General features: G+C 44.7%; 2 protein-coding genes across 2 annotated transcripts in view; one reads left to right on the plus strand and one right to left on the minus strand.

Annotated features, from left to right (window-relative positions):
- The window catches only part of ftr86 (finTRIM family, member 86), a 10320-nt gene extending 4313 nt beyond the window's left edge, over positions 1 to 6007 (minus strand). The window contains exons 1-7 of the mRNA XM_080772145.1: positions 5868 to 6007; positions 4708 to 4884; positions 3943 to 4096; positions 2855 to 3096; positions 1882 to 1977; positions 1194 to 1436; positions 289 to 451 (exon numbers count right to left, since the gene is read on the minus strand). Of these exons, the coding sequence (XP_080628271.1) occupies positions 289 to 451; positions 1194 to 1436; positions 1882 to 1977; positions 2855 to 3096; positions 3943 to 4096; positions 4708 to 4869 (1060 nt within the window). The 5' untranslated portion in view covers positions 4870 to 4884; positions 5868 to 6007. The remainder of the gene's footprint in view (positions 1 to 288; positions 452 to 1193; positions 1437 to 1881; positions 1978 to 2854; positions 3097 to 3942; positions 4097 to 4707; positions 4885 to 5867) is intronic.
- A 1296-nt stretch (positions 6008 to 7303) lies between these two features.
- Positions 7304 to 14676, plus strand: nudt8 (nudix hydrolase 8). The gene is made up of 6 exons (XM_080772764.1): positions 7304 to 7419; positions 9671 to 10474; positions 10622 to 10729; positions 11356 to 11488; positions 12828 to 12905; positions 13485 to 14676. The coding sequence occupies exons 2-6, from the start codon at positions 9672 to 9674 to the stop codon at positions 13689 to 13691; spliced, it is 1329 nt and encodes a 442-aa protein (XP_080628890.1). The 5' UTR covers positions 7304 to 7419; position 9671; the 3' UTR covers positions 13692 to 14676.
- Positions 14677 to 15002: the final 326 nt, after the last annotated feature.

Below are 15002 nucleotides of genomic sequence, written 5' to 3' on the forward strand. Positions count from 1 at the left end.
AGTAAAGATCAATCTTCTCTTCTGGGGGTCCCTGTCATTGTCATAGATTGGGGTGTCCGGCCAAAACACCTATAGAGCAACGTAATTCACACATCCTACCCGTTTCCCTCGTGGCTTCCCCCCCCCCCCCCCCCCCCCGATTCTGAATTCCCGTAGATTTTTTTTTAAATATCGTGTCGAATACGAACTGTGTTCCATAAACAATGGGGATGTCAGCGAGTGAACGTCGAGACGTTCTGTGCTCTATTTGGGCGGTCCTTGGCCGTGGGAAAAGTTCTGAGCACTCACCTATCCTGAAGATGTTGTCCAGGCTGGTTTTGCACAGGTCCGGGAGGCGGTCTCTGAGTTGAGTCACGGCTGAGCGGACGTCCGCCACCACCCTCTCCTCCTGAGCCAGACCCACCTGACCCCCACCTGTCTGGACCACCAGGGGCTCCATGGTCAGGAAGTTCTGGGGAAGAAACGCAAGAGAACAGACCAGAAAAGATGAATATGACCGATATCATCGTCGGGACTGTTTATTTCGCAGAGCACTCTACCTGATGGGCGTGGTTATATGGCTAAACCTAACACCATAACCTTTACCCCCCACACACACACTATTGCCTAAACCTAACCTCAACCCTAACCTCAGAAACACTATTGGAATCATGCATTTCCCGTCAGTCAGTCAGTGTATCACTCAAAATCCCCATACATGGGGAAAGCCCCATATATGGTGGTCTTGTGACATCCCAACGCGACGTCGCTTCTCGCCCCCGGAGGTCTTAAGGCTCATACATACTCCAGTTTTTGGTGATAGGTTATCACCGTTTTAGGTGATAGCTTATTACCTGAAACGGTGATAAGAGTTGATGCCATCATACTCGCGGTGATGTCCTTAAGGATTGACCCCGCCTCCCTGTGGTTTACCCAACTTCTAGACCAATCAGTGAACGGGGTGATAGCTCCAGAGTGTAAAGACTTGTCCGATAGTAAAAACAGAGAGATGGGTCTGTTTCCGCGGTGATAGCTGATCATCACCGCGACTGACGTAATGGTGTAGTTTTCCAACCCTTTAAAAACGACACCCCGGTGATAACCTATCACCAAAAACTGGAGTATGTATGAGCCTTTACTGGTATTATTAGTATAATTAAAAGGGCAGAGTGGGTTTATATGAAAAGCATTATGCAATGCGTGTGTGTGTATACCTTCAAGAAGCATACTGGATCCTCCATCTCGGCCAGCCGTGCGACCTCCTCACAGTTCCTCCACCTCCCGCGCAGCATGGCCACCTCCTGCTCCAGGCCCTGGATGTGCACCTCGGCCCGGCTCGGCAGAGAGGCCTCGTGGGCGCAGAGGAGCCGGGCCACCTGGGCGGCCATCGTCTCCACGCTGCCCACCAGCTCAGAGAACACCGCAGAGCTCTCCGTCTGCACCGCCTGGATGGAAGCCTGCAGGAGGAGACAGAAGAGAGGATCATGGGAAATGGAGTCACAAACAAACTGGCATGATCATGATGCCCCTTGCTATAGGTGTCCCTCAGGTCATTCTTGGGTTCCTTGAGGGAGTTCTGGGGGTTTGATTGCTAAATGGATTGTTAGGAACCAAAGGAGCCTTATGGATCTATAACTCTGAGAGTGTACAAACGGGTCCATTTGGATCCATTTGTACAGTTAATTTGTGAGTGATTGATTTTACAATATAAATTGGGGTCCCCGAGATATAGCAATGCCATTAAATGGGGGCCTGCAGTCTAAATGCATGTCAAACAGGAAGTCCTTGAAATTAAAAATGGTTGAGAATCACTGCTAGAGCTGTAAAGATCTTCTCCTTCTCTTCATCCCTGGCAAATGGGGGTCTGCAGGCTAACGTGTGTCAATTGGGGGGGTCCTTTACCTTGTGTTGACGGGCCAGGTGTGGCAGTTCTCTGAGATGTTTCTCAGTGTCCTGGATTCTCTTCTTGAGGTCAACCTGCATCTGAGCCAACTCCTTCTGCAGAAGACCAATAAGAAAAGAAATACTGTCAACAAAAGGAAACAAAACAGGACTTATGGCCCGAGCCATTTTCATGCCAGAATGGACAGATTGCAGTTGATTCAGAGTGTAGTCTTTTATCAATACCAACAACTTTATACGATCTTAGTTTTTATACTGGCTCCCAGTGTGTCAAATTATCAACTTTAAATGACTGTTGTATTGTACGTTGGTCTATAAGGCTTTACATGATTTAAGGAACAAAAATGTACAAATTAAGTCAAGTGCAGTAAAATACTCAAACTGATCATTTAAAAAGGCTTTAATTAAAATGTTTCAACTGTGGCAGAAATCAGTATTGGATGCTCAAAAAACACAAATTCAGACTTCAAAGTATGAAAGATTTTACTCGAGTAAGGAGCCAAAACGTACATGACACTTCAATGTACAGTAACATAAATCCAGTAGTGGCTCAAAGAACAATTAATATAATATAATAATATAAATACTGTATCAACCGTTTACTTCTCAGAATTCTTTGACACCGTCAAATATAGCAGGGGATGGGGAGCACAAATATCCTACGAGTAGGGCAACCAAAAATGGTCAGCTACGTCTCTGAGTAAATTGACTATGGGTGCCATCCCAGGGCAGGAGGGGAAAGAAGTGTACCACTTACAGTACGTAGACGCACTGCGGCGTGACAGCGTAGCTAGCAACACTGTAGAGCTCAGGAACCTGATCTATAGATAAAGTGTGGAGGGCAGCGAGTTGGCGTTGGCTAGACCTCACTCTCGCAGTAACTCGATCATATAAAACCTGTCTCGCTGTCCTCTTGTCCTCAGGTTTGATTATAATAATAAACACATGCCTGTCTCTCTCTCATAATAATTACCAGTCTCTCTGTCCTCTCGTCCTCGGGTCTCAGCACATGGTGCCCGCGGTGGGCGTCGTCATCGCGGCACTCTGCGCACACACACTCCTGGCAGTCGCGGCAGTAGAGCTCCAGGGGGCGCTGGTGCAGCGGGCAGCTCCGAGGGGCCACGCTGGGCAGCGAGGGGTAGACGCTGCCCTGGCGGCGAGGAGGGCCTCCCTCCCTGCTGGGCCCCCCCGGTGCACCACTGCCGCCTTCGTAGTCTGTTCACCATTAGTTAGTTAGTTAGTTAGTTAGAGAATCACAGATATTTCTGCGTTGATTTCATCGATTAGAACAGTGGTTTTCAGCTGGTGGTCCTTGAGGGGGTTCCAGGTGGTCCCCATGCAGCTAAATGACCAAATGGATCCTTATTAGATCTTGAACTCTTGAGAGTGTATAAACCATTTGGTTTCATTTTACACTCTCAAAAAGTTACTATTATTGTTAAACATCTGCATCACTTAATTTACAAGAAGTCTACACAATTACAGAATGTATAGAAGAATTGTTATTTTGATCAACGTTTGCCTGTTATCTCTCCTAATTTTACCAACATCATCAACAGCATGGATTAGTGGACAAAATATAATTCAACGACAACAAACAAATCTCATCAAATGGTGGTCTGTGGCTCAAATTCTGAATAAATAATAATAATATGAAAATGGTTGAAAACCACTGGACTTGAAACTATGACGGAAGTTCGTGAACTACCTTTTTCCTCCCAGGAAAGCTAAATAAAAAAGAAATGAAAACTACAAAAACTAAGACTAAATATATTGACAATTTCGTCAACAGATAAAAACTAGACTAAAATGTTAGGGAGGGAAGAGAGACAGTAGAACTAAAAGGCAAGTCATTTAATGTTTGGTTGCGCTTGGGGCGCGTTGTGAGCTTGTAGATCTGCTATTTCTAGCCTGCAAGCGAGTGTAAAATCGGCCCATAATGCATTTCTGTCGACAATATCAAGACTAAAACTATAAAAACTTTTCACATGACTAAAATATGACTAAAACTAAGACTCTGACTAAAACCACATCCAGATTTGCAGTAAAACATGAACAGACCTGTCCCAGGAATCAGCTCCAGATACAGGGGCATGGACGGTGGAGCGGAGGAGATGGAGTTCTCCCTGAAGCTGTTGGTCCTCAGCTTCTCCATGGCCTCCATCAGCACCGTGCTCCTCGACAGACAGGGACGAGGATTGAACACCTTACGACACTGTGGGAATCAATCATCACAATGAGTCACCGTCCGCTTCATATTGTCATTCGAATGCACTGACTGACACCATCCTGTGTGACAGGAGATGCGTTTCTATTAATCGTCAACTTAAATTTGTAATCGTAAAAGCCCTATAAGTTGTATTGTCCCCTACTACAGGACTCATACCTGGGGACAGTTGTATTGTCCCCTACAATAGGACATACCTGGGGACAGTTGTATACCTGTTATGTTATGATATGATCTATGATATTATGATATGATTGCCCATGCTGTGTACTTGTACGTGAATACAAATGTACTAGATATATGTATTGTGTACTGCCTGAACTGTAACATACTTTATAGTTAGCTCCTGGAGTGGAGACATTTAGACAGCAAGGTCAGCGTGCTGCAGGCAGCTAGATTGTTATGTCTAGTTAGTGAACGTCTTAGCGTGATACAGACAGTCTGGTGTCATGTTATTGTTCTCCCGGGCCAGTCCGTCTGTCCGCCGCCGGACCAAGGAATGATTCAACCGGGTTGTCACACGCCACCCAGACTACACACACAAGACCCGTCTGTCAGAACCAGACGAGGGTCCAGTACTTAGAATATTACAACAATACCTGGGGACAGTTGTATTGTCCTCGGGCCTTCCCTCGGTCAAAGTGGTTCTGGATACAGGGCAGGCAGTACGAGTGTCCACAGGGCAGGGTGGCGGGGTCTCGGAGCGTCTCCAGACACACAGAGCACGCAAACGTCTCCTCTTCTGCCCAGGCTGAGGCCATGATGACCACGTCCGGCTAGAGAGGAAACGCACAGTGCAAAAAAAAGGTATACGTTAAAGTTCTCAGTCGCCACGGCTGATTTCGTTTGGATTCCATAGAAACCAGTATACGTGTTCTATATACAGTATAGAAGCGTGCTGCACAGATAAAATCGCTGAGCTAAAAGCTGGAGGGCTGCATGGGGGCAGGGGTCATCAATTATGTCCGTACACGGACAAATGTGTCCGTGGCAAAGACTTGGCCTTGTCCGTGGGAAATGTTTTTGTTTTACATACCATTGTAATGTTCATAGTTATGTTGATCATAATGGCCAAACTGTCAGTCTCCAGGTTCTCTTCAAAATATGTATGACATATATGATTTGCAGTTTAAGAGCCATAAACGTCAAGACGTCTAATTGCCTATTATGTACCGGATGCCACGGACGACAAGACGTGATCCCTTGAAAATGCCTCTAATCTGGTGTACAGGTGATGAGATGCACATTACATGAATAATAGAATTACAATTTCTCTTTTTTTATAATGGGAGAATTGGCACTCAAAGCCTAAACTGGTGACCACCAGGTGGCGCTTAATACACATTAGGAGTCCACTTTTTTATGCTGTCCAGCACTTTGGTCAGCCTTGGTTGTTTTAAATGTGCTCTAGAAATCAAATTGACTTGACTTGGTACTAGTGCTTCTCAAACGTTTTATTTGTAAGGACCACCACTCTTAAGAGTGTACCAAACGTACATGTGTACACTCTCAGACTTACCACACTGTTACGGTCATTCAGGGCTATCTCTGTATGCGTTTCTGTAATACTAATTTTGTATGTCCATGGCAAATATTACATTTTGACAAAAATGTCCACCACAAGCCAATGGGGCTGGGGGTTCATTTCAGTTTCACAAATCACACACAGGACTTGGTCATACAAACATTTCAGGCTACCATCCATGGAAAATAGAGCTATTAAATTAATACTTATTTCAACAAAACAAAAATCACTTACTACACCTCAAAGGTTATTTTCTCTGGAGGTGAACTTAGCTGCGACCGTGACGTGACGAAGCGTGTCTACTAGCAGGCGACCTTTCCAAGCACAGTAGTCGCCTCAAGACGCCGTTAAAGTGACCCGAGTTGTTCCAACCACCACCAGATGCAGCCAACAGACAATAGCAACAGAGCTGAAATGCCATGATTTCACAACATGCATTATTACACACCGCTCCAAACATGCAGTCTGGACTGAGGTGCAGGGCAGGAAAGACGGGTTCTTCAACACGTTTCCCACAATGATGCCATGAATGCAACAACACATCCCCAACTCTGGCTCATTGACCACCCAAAAAATAGAAAATAAAATCATGTGGGGCCCGGGAGCCACAGGTTGAGAACCCACCTCCCCCTCCCGGTCTCCTGATAGATGTTTGTTCAGGCCAGTTTAGAAAGAAACCATCTGTGTTCCATTTGGGTGGTCGACCGCTCCCTCTAGTGTAGTGGCTGTGGGTGTCACTCACTTTTGGGGAAGTACCTCGACAGGTGAGGTCATTGAGGGCACTGTCTCTTTGACTATCGTACATATTTAATTGCTTAACAAGGTAACCTGCATTAGCAAAATAGCCGATCTACAAGCTCACAACAGGTGATAATTTTAGTAGTCTAGCACAGTGTTTAAATTGCAAATGTGTATGTTTTGGATTAATAATATACATCTGCAAGTTCATTATTAACTCAAAGTAACTGAACCTAGCAAATGATTAACACTTTTTTACTTCACTACTATTTTGCTTCTGATTTAATAACGGAGTATAGACTATAAGTAAAGTATTGAAAAACAGATTTACTGTAAAGGACCTCAAATAATGAGTATAAGTAGGTAAGCCTACTTAATACTAGAGTAAACACTTTCCATGGTTCTCAAAGTAGGGTCCAGGTACCCCCAGGGGTCCTTGAGGGAGTTCCAGGGGGTCCCCAGCTATGGCAGCTAAAAAAATAGCTGTACAAGTCTGTAACCCAAGAGTGTACAAAATGAAACCAAATGTACCCTTGCAACAATTTTACAATATGGTGTATGTGTACAAGTGGGGTCCCAGAGATAAAAAAAAAGAAGAAAAGCCATAAAATGGGGGCCGTAGCCAAATGCATGTGAAAATGGGGGTCCTTGAAATTGAAACAGTCGAGAATCATTGCTAGAGCCATACAAATATTCCCATTGGGGGTGGGGGGGGGGGTCCTTTGACATGAAAAAGCATGTACAGTAAGGCGGGCTGTGGGCCAGGGCCAGTTTGACTGGTTATACTAGAACTGTTAAAACAACTGATTAAATTACTGGGGGCCACAAGGCTCTGGGGGGGGGCCATCAATCAAGACAAGAGGCCACGAGTCTGTTTCAGTCAGGATACAGTACCATGTCTATGAAGCAACACATGTTCTTCAGTGTGAAAGCAACCACGCCATATTGACTGTACTGTAAGCACTGGCGTTAGCATTAGCAACATTTTAGCCGAAGTTAGCAGAGCTGTGGGTGGGCGACAGGCCAACCGTATGCCCCTCTAGTCAAGGTGAGTGTTTATATTCTCCAGTTTTATTACTAATATAATTATCTTTCTGTGTTCATGGGACAGAAATCCTTCATGTAAACGGCGTACACGTTTTAAGCACAAGAGCGCAGTTTGACGTTGTATTTTGCATGATATTAACATATTTTGACCAGGCTAACGTTAGCCGACTAGCGCCAGCACATTAGCCGGCTATTTACCATTCACATGTTTAATGTTGAGCTAGCCGGCTGCTAACATGCTAGCTTAACTGGCAGAGGTAAAGTTAACGTAACAACTTAACAACGACGAGTTAATATGAAGCGGACAATTGAACGGGTAAAGAAACGGGCATTTGTTTCATTTGTAAATTAATAACATTAAACTGTATAAGTGTAGTGTTAGTGTAGCTAGCTAGAAATCTAAGGCTAAGCTCTGCTAGCTAGCTTTAGTTTGCCAGGAGCCAAACAAACGAGCATTTCAGTGATTTAAACTAGTTTTAGATTCATTTTATGGACTCTATGCCGTCGTTGTTGTAATGAACTTATATAAATAACGTTAAACGCAGAGGGAGTTTAACGTTATTGCTTTAAGTTTAAAAGGTAAATAAATGTTCTGTGGTTGAAGTGTGGAGCTAAAAAACACAACAAGGCAGCCATGATGACATTCAATTCAATCGGCTTCCGTAGTTTGACTCACCACGTGACTGCAGACCATAGAGTATTAAGCTGCAGACAGCCTCCTCGTGCAGCTCCGTCCTGAGGACGGAGCTTTTATAGAAATAGTCAATTGACTCAATTATGTTAGTTATAACTCATAAAGTACTGTAACAGTATCAATACTGCAATGTAGATGTACTCTGTTACAAGACCAGAATTCAGCATTTACTTGAGTAAAAGTATTGGTATCAAGTAGTACAAAAGTAAAATGACTCATTATGCAGATTGATTGAAATTGTATTCACAGTATTATGTGGGTACATTTCAACGAAAGCACAAGTCAATACAAAAACGGCATACCAGAAAAAAGCACAAAGACTTGATTACATAAGGGTCCTTCATTTTCAATTCATCAGAACATGTAAAGACCTATAAATATACACTTCTACAAGCTGACAATGTGTCACAACAAGTTGTGCGCTTGTAGATCGGCTATTTCAAATGGCCAAAGTTTGAATATGAATTAATACAGTGTTTAATGCACATATGTTTTGTAATAATAATTCAGATCAATAAAGTAACTAGTAGCTAAAGTTTTCAAATAAATGTAGTGTAGTTAAAGTACAATATTTGCCTCGGAGATATATATATGGATCTGGCCTGTTCTTACATCCTCCCCCCCCCGCTAAGCCCCCAATCCCCCCCCCCGCCGCAACGGGAAAAACAGTTGTTGCTTTCTTTCCACCCTAAACCCAAGCGTTCCTAACATTTATTTGTAGCACTCTTTAAACGTGTCACAGTGTTTAGATTATAAGAGCATGTTTGTTTAAATGCCATGATTGCAGCACTGAGTCATCTGGTAGGCTACTCCTTTTCATTGTGAACAAGTAGCCTAAGCAGAGTACAGTACTGTAGCCTACCCTACCGGACAGGTAAAAACAAGATTAGCATTTGAATGCCTGATCTGCATGTGTACAAGGGGACAGGCAACGCGGCCCACCCTCCCCCGGGCCAGGACAAAAGAGGTGTTAAGGTGCGTTCAGACTTGGATGGTTAGAGCTGCGCGATTACATACAAAGTCAATGCAAAGACGAGAATTGCACGAACGGGCGCGGCGCGACCAAAACGGAACGAACGGTACAAACGGAACGAACCGTTTGTAGGGCTTCAGGTCTAATTCATCATGGGGGCTCGAGCCCCGCCGCCCCCACGGAGTCGTCGTCACGGCTTACATCTGTTCTGACGATCACGATGACTCGACCAGCTCAACAGAATGATACGTTGGCTAATAGATGCAGCTCTATATCATTAAAAGCGACATTAATAACTGGGTGGGGCATTAATTTCCAACTTGCATCATTCCAAGTAGGCCCGTGCCCAATGGGCACCGCTCTAGTTTATATATATATATGAACTTGTCTCATCATTTTTCGACTGCGGTCGAGATAGTGGATTTCACAACATCACGCCAGACTTCCCGGTCCTTCATCGCCGTCCCCGGTTCCTGCTTACTGATTGATGCCTGTAACATTAACTTACTGTTACATTAACTTACTGTAACATTAACTTACTGATGCCTGTAACGTTAACTTGTGATTCCACCTCCTCTCCTTCAGGATGTTCAGGAACCCTCACGTGACGCTCGGCTCCGTCCGGCCCCTGCTGCTGGGCCCCGCCGTGGTGCACGCCTGTTGTAGATGCAACGGAGCCGCAGCCGCCTCCTTCCTTCACAAAGACAGAGCGGTGCACGGGACAGAAGGACCCGCAGCGGACGGAGACAATGGGTCCCGTTCCGTCAACTTAGCCGCGAATCGGTTAAAAGCTGACTTTTTCCTGCCCCGGGACTGCCTGCCGCCGTCGTCCTCAAATCCGAAACTCTTCGGGGCGTCGCGGCTAGCCTTCGACGCTCGGAGTTCGGAGGCCGTATTCAAACATCTAGCAGCACAAAATCACAAAACCATCAGTAGCCCCCACGGCTGTTCTCAACAAGCCGCCAAGTGTCTTCTTCAGCCCTGTAAAAGCCATCATCATCATCATCATCATCCGTTACTCAGCCGCGTTGCAGCCGAGTCTCAAAGGCACCCCGCTCTCCTCCAAAGAAACTCCGCTCACAGAGAACTCTTTCTTAGGCCCTTTAGCACCGTGGAATACAGGTCACGGTGGTCGTTGGACCACCTCCACTGCAGTAGTAGCAGCCCTCCACAGCAGTGCACGGGGCCCTCCTGCTTCGGAGCCCAGTTCAGAGCCCAGCTCCATGGGGCCGCGGCGCCTCGCCAGGAGGCCTCCCTGAAGGACTGCCTGTCGCTGGAGAATGAGCAGCGCTGCCGACGGGCGCTGGCGCCCAACCAGAAGCTGTACGAGGCGGCCGGGGACGACACAAAGGCCAGGAGGAGCCAGGGCCGGAACCAGAACCAGGGCAGGTGCGTTGCAAGGCTACGATGACACACACACACCGGCAGTTTGGCTAGGACAACGGTAGTCCTAACCTGGAGTAAACAGTTGTTTCATAATTTGAACCTCTTAAGACATTTCTGGTGTTGTTAACTTTACTCTTGTCTCTTATCTAGGTGGAAGGCCTCGGTCCTGGTGTCCCTGTGCTCTGTGAAGGAGCAGCCAGCCTTCCTGTTCACGCTGCGCTCCAACGCGCTGAAGGGCAGACACAAGGGAGACGTCAGGTCAGTTGACTGTCTGGCCGAGCGCTGTGACTTTTAAATTTAATGCACTTACGCCTCTCCCATCAATTGCTTAAGGAAACCTAATATAAAAACACTGCGTCTTATTTAAATATAAATACTTACATTTATGATCTCTACACTGTAACTGTAACATTGCATATGCATAATAATTTTATATGGTGATCATCAATGGGAGCACAGATTGTAAACTTCTGATAATTTTGCGCTCCCGTCTCCACTGTGCCACGGCCATGTGCCAAAAAAAACAGTGGCGCGCACACACACACACACACACACACGCACGCACGCGCGCGCGCGCGCACACACACACCAGGGGGTGGTCAGGGAGGAGGGCTTGTACAGTACAGTATTACAGCACGAGTACAGTACAACACCACTCACTTCAGACTGGTCTGATTTTTGTAATGTGATGACTGTGTCCAGCTTTGCAGGTGTTTTTTTTAATGTGATGACTGTTTTGATTGATTGATTGAAATATTGATTAACAGTTTGCAGAATTACAGTACATTTCAAGCACAACTCAATACAAAGACTGTTAACTGTGAGTGGACGACCCTATAAAGCATTGCACTTGTTTAAAAGAGGGTCCACCTTTGTGTGTGCAGCTTTGCAGGGGGTAAGAGTGACCAGGCCGATAAAGACGTGGTGGACACGGCTCTCCGAGAGGCCCAGGAGGAGCTGGGCATCACGGTGGACAAGAGGCAGGTGTGGGGCGTCCTCAAGCCGCTGCGAGACATGGTGAGACAACGGTTCATCCACGCCATGCGTTTAATACGTTAGAACTGTGGTTCTCAACCAGTGGTGCTTAAGGGGGTTCCAGGTGGTCCCCTGCTAAATGATGGGAGAGTTGTTAACCAAATGCACCCTTATAGATAGTCCTAATAAACCCCAAGAAATTACATATGGCCACAAAAAAATCACAGGATCTACTGAATGTGAAGGTAGCCTACTGGGAGGAAGCCACACTGTGTGTCATAGGCTCAATATGTCAGTTTGACACATTCAGTAGAACTCGTGATCTTTTGTGGCCAGATGAAATTTCCTGGGGTTTATTAGGACTATAGTAAATAATTAAAAAATAAATTGCTATAAAATGTTCTAAAAAAATACATATTTAGCCCCATGCTCGAATGCCCCCGCCCCCCTGTCAAAAACAGCTAAAATCCCTAAAACGAAAGAAAGCAGCAAATGAAAAAAAGAACACTCATCTTTTTGGTCACCACTTCAGCCCCAAGCATCTGTATTGTGGGGAAAGCTTTTGCAGAAAATAGCAGATCTACAAGCTCACGAGCGTTGTGAGCTTTGTAGATGGATAGAGGCTACCATCACTATTTCTGAAAGTTTCTGGACATGGTTTTCAGTTTTCACCCTACAGCAACAAATATGACTTCTAGACAGTATACTGTATATAATGGATACTAAACGGTGACATTAACATTGTACTGTATTGTGTAATGGGAAATATGAAATTGTACATTCACAACACTAATTGTTAAACTGCATATTGGTCATCCTGACATCTGGTCTAACTGGGTGTGGTTTACACTTTGAGTGATAGGCCTGTATTGACTTAATCAACCATTTTTGCACATCAATAGGTTTCCGTTATGACCAGGGTATCGTTGAGGCTGTCCCAGTCTCTCCTGTTGAGTAGCAACACCAGCCCAGCCTCTGTGTTTTGCATGCTTTGTTATAGTCCTGTTTACGCCTCACAGTTTCACCAAACCACTTAACTATCTTAGAATTCGACCTTTTGTTGTCATTTTAATTAGATTTGTCCCATTGTCCGATGTGGAGGCTACCTGTCTGGTCATGTGACCGACTGTTACTCCTCCTTCTCTGAGTAAAACTGTATAAAACTGACACACATGTATTGTTCTTGAGTTCAATCATGCAACATGCTGGAAGATGGATGTGCTCTAGAGATCTCTATTCAATTGAACTGAAGGCCTCATATCATCTTGTCCTCACCTTATATTTTAGTTTAAGTATTCTTGTGTTAGTATAATTTCTGCCACCACAATTCGATTCTAAAAAAATGTTACGATTGTAATTATTTCCGCCCCTTTTGTTTCAGTCTGGGATGCTCATAGCTCCTGTGCTGGCCAACCTTGGACCACTAGAGGCGCTGTCCTTCAAACCAAACCCTCAAGAGGTACCTGTTTGTTCCTATTGCTGGACGACTTGACGAAATTAATTCTATGAATTAACCCATTTAGACCTGAGGCCCATTTTAAAAACACCTTCTAAATCCTAAATGTTTATCCCAAGATTTTTGTAACCCATTTTCTTTTCACCCGGTGTCAATTATCTAATGTAATCCTGGGCGCTACACTCCCTCTGCTAACCTGGGGAGAGCACTAGACTGACCTCATGCTTCCCGCTATGCATGAGGAGTCCAAGCTGCTTCTTTTCACCTGACAGGGCGGAGTTTCCCCGATTGGACTGACTTCTATGTAAACCAAGATTCATTAGCCCCCCCTCTAAATAGCCAGCCCCCCCATAGCACCCCCAGTAGGGTGAGTGGCAAGGAGCTAGTTTTTATTTTATTTTATTTTTTTACTTTTAATACAAAGTTTTAAAACCTAAACAAACCTGCATAACAATAAGGTTGAACGATAAGGTTTAACATGGGTGAAATGGGTCTCTTGTTTCATTGAAAACCTACCTTCTTACACATATTTTGTGTGTGTGTGTGTGTGTGTGTGTGTGTGTGTGTGTGTGCATTCTTCAGGTGGAGGAGATCTTCACGGTGTCGCTGTCCCACGTGTATGACACGCGCAACCGCGGGTACACACACTTCCGCACCGGAGACAAGTACGGATACACACTTCCTGTGTTCCGCAACGGCAAGCACCGTGTGTGGGGCCTGACGGCTGTGGCGCTAGACCACACCCTCAAGATCATAGTCCCGCCCCAAACCACACCCTCAAGATCATAGTCCCTCCCCAAACCACACCCTCAAGATCATAGTCCCGCCCCAAACCACACCCTCAAGATCATAGTCCCTCCCCAAACCACACCCTCAAGATCATAGTCCCGCCCCAAACCACACCCTCAAGATCATAGTCCCGCCCCAAACAACACCCTCAAGATCATAGTCCCGCCCCAAACCACACCCTCAAGATCATAGTCCCTCCCCAAACCACACCCTCAAGATCATAGTCCCTCCCCAAACCACACCCTCAAGATCATAGTCCCGCCCCAAACCACACCCTCAAGATCATAGTCCCTCCCCAAACCACACCCTCAAGATCATAGTCCCTCCCCAAACCACACCCTCAAGATCATAGTCCCTCCCCAAACCACACCTTCAAGATCATAGTCCCTCCCCAAACCACACCCTCAAGATCATAGTCCCTCCCCAAACCACACCCTCAAGATGATATATATATATATATATATATGTGTACAGTATATCAAAGATTTGCACAAATGTTTCCAAAATAGCACACCTACGAGCTTAGATAATCATATTGTAGAGAATAACCTTTCAATGGAGAGAGACTGATATTGTGCTACTAGGAGCATGTATCACACCTGTCTGGGACTTTTTACTTTATTTTTTGTTTTTAATGTATTGTATTGAATTACTTTAAAGGCAGGTCAAATATAAGTGAAATAATTTCCTATAAATTAATTCAGTGGTTTCCTTTTTTTAGTTTTAGTTTTAGTTTTAGCCGCAAGACCCAAAAGTAGAAATCCGAACTAGTTAGTGTTAGTAAAAGGCAGATAAAAGAGTAACGTTTGAGCAGACTAACATCAGTCTCTCTATCATTCATTCATAAAACCTGGTTACATGTTGAGTTTGTTGACCCTTCTGGTTACGGTCAAATGCTGACCCCTTGTGATCACAGAAGGTGACATGTTGACTGTTCATAACCACTGGATCCTTCATGATCACTTACTTCATGTGTGTGTTGCTGTTGCACAATGCAATAAAAATATATTTAATTTATTTATATGCATCCCTGTACATTCATTCCTGTCTACCGAGCAATCTTCGTTGCTCCGTTCATCTCCTTCTATACAGTATGAAAACGATCTTATTTTACCTTTTCAAACAGTACAGTACTAAAGTAATACAGTGCAAACAACATAAATTTATCATGTTTTGTTTTTATAGCCTGTGTTTAAGAGCATTAATTTGCTTCATACAGTCAGTATGCCTGAATGAATCATAAGAAAATCTAAACAATTACATTTATTTAAAAAGTGCTAATCTCATTCACATCTTGTGGGAATAGCATGG

Source organism: Protomyctophum bolini, assembly GCF_963924005.1.
Source record: "Protomyctophum bolini genome assembly, chromosome: 9".
In the NCBI taxonomy this organism is placed as follows: Eukaryota; Metazoa; Chordata; class Actinopteri; order Myctophiformes; family Myctophidae; genus Protomyctophum; species Protomyctophum bolini.

Bases quoted from the DNA above. Each gene is read 5' to 3' on its own strand.
- nudt8 (XM_080772764.1), top strand. From the start codon at position 9,672: ATGTTCAGGAACCCTCACGTGACGCTCGGCTCCGTCCGGCCCCTGCTG. The intron at 10,475-10,621 runs GTGCGTTGCAAG...TCTCTTATCTAG, and splicing joins CGGAACCAGAACCAGGGCAG to GTGGAAGGCCTCGGTCCTGG. The intron at 10,730-11,355 runs GTCAGTTGACTG...TTGTGTGTGCAG, and splicing joins AGACACAAGGGAGACGTCAG to CTTTGCAGGGGGTAAGAGTG.